The 6,270-nt window shown below is 36.3% G+C and overlaps 1 protein-coding gene across 6 annotated transcripts; it reads left to right on the top strand.

Moving 5' to 3' along the window:
• LOC104215891 (protein FAR1-RELATED SEQUENCE 2-like) lies at positions 1-5,477 on the top strand. 6 transcript variants are annotated; one of them, XR_708340.2, is made up of 5 exons: positions 7-165; positions 1,955-2,382; positions 3,675-3,891; positions 4,888-4,954; positions 5,043-5,477. XR_708340.2 is itself a non-coding variant. In XM_070147562.1 (4 exons), exons 1-3 carry the CDS (start codon positions 156-158, stop codon positions 3,888-3,890), a joined length of 654 nt encoding a protein of 217 aa, XP_070003663.1. In that variant the 5' UTR covers positions 1-155; the 3' UTR covers position 3,891; positions 5,091-5,477. The 6 variants fall into 6 exon arrangements, 5 of the variants coding, with proteins under 5 accessions (XP_070003663.1, XP_009764130.1, XP_009764129.1 ...); XM_070147562.1 differs by lacking the exon at positions 4,888-4,954 and having other exon boundaries at positions 1-165; positions 5,091-5,477; XM_009765828.2 differs by lacking the exon at positions 4,888-4,954 and having other exon boundaries at positions 2-165.
• Positions 5,478-6,270: the final 793 nt, after the last annotated feature.

The raw sequence follows: 6,270 nt of genomic DNA, 5'->3' as shown, positions 1-6,270 counted from the left end.
ACTTGATTTCTATTTTCTAAAACAACGAGAGGGAAGGGGAATGCAAAAAAGAAGAAACGAAAAGAAAAAGAAAAAGGAGCAGGAAGGATTAGAATATTTCTTCTTCAGAAACAGAGTAAAATGTTTCCCGAAAAATACTCATTTTTACTCAACGGATGATGACTAGTAAGTCTTTCTTCTCTCTTACAGTTTCGATCAATATTTCTTTGTCTACGTAATTGAGATAAAATGTGTAGAGTTAGCTCAACAGAATACAATTTGCTATGTTATTGGCAATAATTGCAATTTCTTCAGAAAGATCAAAACTTTCTGTTATGTCTACATATTTACCTGCAGTTTCCCATTTATTTTCAATTATTTCGCCCCTGATTCAAAAATTTTAGTTGGTTGCTGGGTTCTTGAAGATTATATATTTTCCCATGATTAATGTTTAGGATTTATTCAGGGAGTTTTTCCTAATGGGGGGAAGGTACGCATATGATGCGTAATTCGGTTCTTAATTTGAACCTTGGGTTTCTGGGGTTAAAGTTATTGTCTTGCCTCTTATTGAAGAAGAAGAGAACTTTTTTCTTCGGGGAATGGAACAACATCCATATTTCTTGAGCCGAGGGTCTATTGGAAACAGAGTCTCTCTACCCTCCCAGGGCAAGAGTAAGGTTTGCTACGCACTACCCTCCCAGACCCCATTTATGGGACATCTAGACCTGTTAAATGGGTCGACCCGACCCGACCCGAACCCATTGACTCTTGGCCTGTGGGTCCTTAATCGGGCCAGTCCGGTTCACTTTCTTGTAGGGGCCTGTCCGGATTTGACCCATTAATCAAAACATATTGACCCAACCCGGACCCGTAACCCGTAATTCCTTAACCCGGGCCCTAATGGACCGAATCTAACTTAATTTTAAAAAGTTAAAAATTAATAAATCATGAAAATTTCAAACTTTATACATATATACAAATTTGAAATTACTACATCTCATTGAGCCAGTTAGAATAAAAATAAAAGAAAAATCATACTATATTAACATTAAGACTTGAGAAACATATGGAATCCGACTATAACTAGTGTCTAAATCATATGGAATTCGGCTATTTCGACATGACGCCTCATAGTGTTTGGTACTATATTCTTTCTTCAATGTCCGGATTCAATTTTTTACCACTTGTCTGAATATATATATGTGTGAGCTGGTCCGGACCGGTTGGCCTGTGGGTCAGCTACCGGTTCCGGTCCGGTCCGGTTCAGTGGGTCAAAATATTATAGCCCGGCCCAGACCCCTTAAATTAATGGGTTGGTCCGGTTAGGATTTCGTGGGTCATAGGCTGGTTAAAGGGTCAATTTTAATGGGTTACGTGGGCCGATTCGTGGGTCGACCGGGCCCATTTGACAGGTCTAGGGACATCACTAGGTCTGTTGTTGTTGTTGGATTGGAACAACATAAAGGGGTTTCAGGCTTAAATTTTATAGGTTTTGAGGTTACTAATGTTTGTACAAATAAAAATGTGCATTTGCTTCCAATCTCAGTTGAATGAATTTGATTTACTGTGTGTATATTGCATGCCGACACCCTTTTCTTTTACAATTTTTAAGTTTGAAAACTTGCAGTGAAGAAAAAAGTAGTTGCATCATTCTGTCACACATTATCCTGTTTGATTGATTCTACCAAAATAGCTGCGAAAGCTATGGATAAAATACTAGGTTTTTTCTTCCATGCGTGGTGAACAAGTTACTACATGCGTGTGCTGGTGAGAGTTAGCAAGTCCCCGGTGGAATTAGTCTAGGTGTACGCAAGCTAGCCCGGACACCACCTATAAAATATAAAAAAATTCTGCCAAAGCTATTTTTGACCAATTCTCTTCCTTGCAATTCACAAATTGTTTCTTTTTGTGTCCTGTCAATCCTTGCACAGAAAACCTGCCAACTGAATGTTCACTTACCTGTTTGTTATCTCAGTGGATGTGCAAATTTCAGAGGACAATGGTGCTAGAAGGTTAGAATCGTCTGAAATCGGACAAGTTAGTACTTCTGAAGCTGACAGAACTCAAGAACCATATGAGGGTATGCCATTTGAATCTGAAGAAGCTGCCAGAGCATACTACGATGAGTATGCTGGACGAGCAGGATTTATAACCCGTGTTCTCTCATCTCGCAAGTCAGAGCGTGATGGGTCAATTATATCACGTGGACTTGGTTGTAGAGGGATACCAGATAATCAAAGGTCAGGAAGCATTGCAAATCAAAAGCGAGATAGACGACGTGATGGTTGTACGGCAATGATCCTAGTCAAAAGAGAGAAGCCCGGTATGTGGGTGGTCAGAAAATTTGTTAGGGACCACAATCATCCCTTGGTTATATCACCTTCCAAGAGACGTCCAACTTTCGTAAGCTTCATAGTCTTACCTTTGTATTAACATGTAATAGGAGTTTTGGTTTCAATTACCTTAACCTCTTTTATCGTCTTTGGGCTCCTTTTTTGCTAATTATCTTCAGCATCCACAATGAGATATCCACTTTAGATGTATTTGTTTGTATGCACGAGGCGTTAAAGAATCTGTTGATTTGTCTGCCCAATCTCTTTAATAGTCCTTTTAGAGAAAAAAATCCAAGAGGTCCCAGCTCTTTTTCTAAATTTTCAAATAAGGATGCCCCTGTAAAAGTCAACTGTTCAAAAAAGCTTGATTTGATATGCTCAAAGGACTGCCGAAGGTTATCGCAGTAGCATTACAATCGTAAACTTCCCATTTTTCACCAGTATTTTGTCTGCATTGTCAAAATTGGACTTAGGATGTGCCGTCTCTGGTATTACTCATCTGCTTAAGCAACGGTTATTTTGCTTCGAATCCAGTTTAACACAGAAAGAGATATATTAAATGCCAATGGTCTCAGACTGAGAATCTCAGACTCTCAGCAGTATAGCACGAGAAAGATTCTTAAAATTTTTATAAGTACATGAGATTGTGGTGCATCTTGGTCACTGGTGATATGGATAAGAGTATCTGTGATTGTAAAATCTATATGTAGGTGCTTTCGTCACTTTTTGTTTATCTTTAATCACTGTTCTGCAAACTTTTCCTTTTTTTTTTTTAATTTTTCCATTTTTAAAAACTTTTCACCTTCCCATGCTTCTTGGTAAGGACAAAAGAAGTGAAAGTGACTGTGAAAATATGATTATAGTTAAAGAAAAGATGAAGATATGGAGAAAGGAAAGTTGCTGTAACCTTGTGAGATTATTAAGTGCCTTCATAGAATCGATTCTGCTAGTTTGTAGGGTTTAGTTATAGAGAGGAAGTTGGTGGTTATTTCTATGCATAATATATGACTAAGTACCATAGTAAACTGATGTAGTTTGACAAGAGATTAGTTGGATAGGTACAATGCACAAATTGTCTAATAGGTATTTGAAGAACTTACATAAAAATCGTTTTCAACTTTAAGCAGTCAGGCAACTTGAAGCCAACTTCTGCAATAACCAATCGCTGATGATTTCCCATTTTACACTTTTTAAATCTAAATTACGCTCTCCTTATCATCGTTTTGTATGGTATTTGTTGTTATTTTTAGTAATTTTCAGGGGATGGCATTTGTGCTTGGAGGTAATATTCAATCATTTAATGATTACTAAGGTTTGTTTGTGAGACTGTCATAAATTGATCCGTTTGTGTAATTCTTGTAGGACGAGAAAGATAAAAAAATTCAGGAATTAACAGCAGAACTTCGTATCAAGAAACGACTAAGTGCAGCATACCGAGAGCAGCTCCTTAGTCTCATGAAAGACGTGGATAGCCATAGTGAACATATGTCTACAAAAGTTCAAGCTGTTCGTAGAATTCTTAAAGAACTTGAAGCTAAAAGACAGGAGCTTTCAAATCACAGTAAACATTATAAGTAGGGTAAGTATTTTTGTTTTTTAATTGATACTTTCTCTCTAAGTTGTCAATTTTAGCATATGTGCTCATTTTCAGTGCAACTCCAGTTTTGTGAGTTTCGCATAACATAGCCTATTGCATACCTTGAATATAGGAAGGTTGAGTAGGTTGCAGAGCAACGTAAGAAGCAGTCTATCCTCTGAGATTGTAACCAATTTATGTGCAACAAATTCATATTCCCCGGTGGTTGAGTTCTCTATGAATTTCTGTTGCATCTGTTATTTCTTTCTTAATTTTTTGAATGGTAAAGTAAAAAATTTCAGTGCTTCTCCAGTGCTGTAATTCATTTGAGTTGGGACTTCACTTGTTAGAAACAGTAAAGAATGTGTGTTCTTTGTTTTTTTTTTGCCCATGATGCGCAACATCTATCTGTTAAGTGGGAAGACCGGTTAAGTCATTAGCTTTGTAAACCCTCAGAATTTCTGGTGGTATACATAAGGGCGTCAATCTCTTTCAAGACAACGCAAAATTAAGCTCTTTATACTTGTTATTAAAATTGGCGTGGTTCATATCTTCAAGAGAAATTAACGCAAAATTAAGCTCTCAGTCAAAAGAAGACAGAAAATCTCAACTTCGCGGCCAATGGATAGAGGGTTGCCCAACTGCTGCCATTCCCACCATCAGAACCTCCCACTATGCATTTCTCTTTGATTTGAAATTACTATTTTCTAGAAACTTTTTTTTTTTTGATGAATCTATTTTCTAGAAACTCAATACTGGTGATTCTTCTCTTCTAGTTTTGATATATTTTGGGATATAGGTGAAACCACTGGTTTTGAACTACACTGGGAATTTGCTTCCTACAGGATAAAAGAGCGACTTCCATAGGCCATATATTGATCCTGTGTAGGATAGTGTAGAGAATAAGTTTCTGATGCATTTACTGCCATGTGCTGTAAATAAGAAACCTTTTGGCGCGAGCTGATTCTCTTATTTATTATTTATATCTTTTGTTTTCAGCTTCATCCTGGGAATATTTCCTGCCGCTAGCAAACTTGCAAAGTGGTGCCTTTGTCTTCTTACATATGTAAAACCTGGACATGCACACCCTTTCCAAAACCTCTACAACAACCTCAATCTTGATTTGTGACTTGTTCATTGCTTTGCATATGCAGAAAACCTAGCAATAGTGTTGCCACTTAGAATTTATACCCTTTTTGAAGGAGATTATGATGGAACTGGTTAAAGCCAAAGGCGGTGTAACTGAAGTCATGAGTTGAAAGCTGATATAAGCTTGTCCTTTTGGCTGGGCGGCGGCTTTATTAAGTTCTAATGAAGAGGAATGGGCGCAACCACCAAGCAATTCAAGAGAGAGGAAGATCTTGTCAAAGAATTTTTCATGACTTTTTCGCGTAGATTGATGTGGGAATCTCTAGATTGAACCCCTGGTACATGATTTCTGTATTTAGTCTAGCAATTTCTTAGGCACGAATCAGGAACCTGTTCAGAAGTTTTACTACCATATGTTTTACATTAGGATGATTAGAACGGTTGGTTCTTGATTACATTTATGCACCTTATTGAAGTTGGTGTTTCTTGATTTCTTAAGATTAGCATTTGAATTGAGTTAAGATTGTCGAATTTCTGTTTCTCAGAAAACTTGATCATATGATTTATAGTTCTGTTAATATTCATCTTGTCTTGCAATATAAAAGAATTTGAGACATCAATTGAGATAACTTTAAATGAAAAAAATCTCTCACTTAAAACTATTGGAAATTTAAGAGAAAGAAAAATGTTACATGCAAGTAACAACAAGAAGAAGCTACTTCAGGAGCTTAAACAACCATATTCTCATCCAAAATCGAATTGTGACAATAAACTGATATTGGTTGCGTAAAATTTTGCATAGTTACAGGATGTAGAACATTATTGAGTATTAAACGCCAACAATGATGTTTACTTGGTGATAGAAGTACAAAATATGAATAAGAGTTGTGACGCCAAAAAAAAAAAAAATCTAAATAGCAGCCCACTCAATTACTTACAGTAAAAATAGCAGCGAATATATAATATATAATATATACTTTATGTTTAATCAGTGTATAATCTATGTATATCAACTACAAAAAGTAAATAGTGAAATTGACCGGCTATTTGTATAACAAAGCCAAAAAAAAAGGGGACTAATTAATTCCGAGAAAGGAAAATTGTTCCCATCTTCTTTAATTTTCTAAACATTTTGATTTTTGACCAAGATTTATTGGAAATTTTTGCAATAATCTTACTTAGAACAGTTAATCTACTTTCTCTGAATTTCCCGAAAACTCAAAGCCTTAATTTTTTTTAGGGGAAATTACCAGCTATGTCCATTTATAAGTAGCTCATTACAAAAATTGGCCA

Source organism: Nicotiana sylvestris, chromosome 6 (assembly GCF_000393655.2).
Source record: "Nicotiana sylvestris chromosome 6, ASM39365v2, whole genome shotgun sequence".
Taxonomy (NCBI): Eukaryota; Viridiplantae; Streptophyta; class Magnoliopsida; order Solanales; family Solanaceae; genus Nicotiana; species Nicotiana sylvestris.
This window is presented reverse-complemented; position numbering and strand designations above follow the sequence as displayed.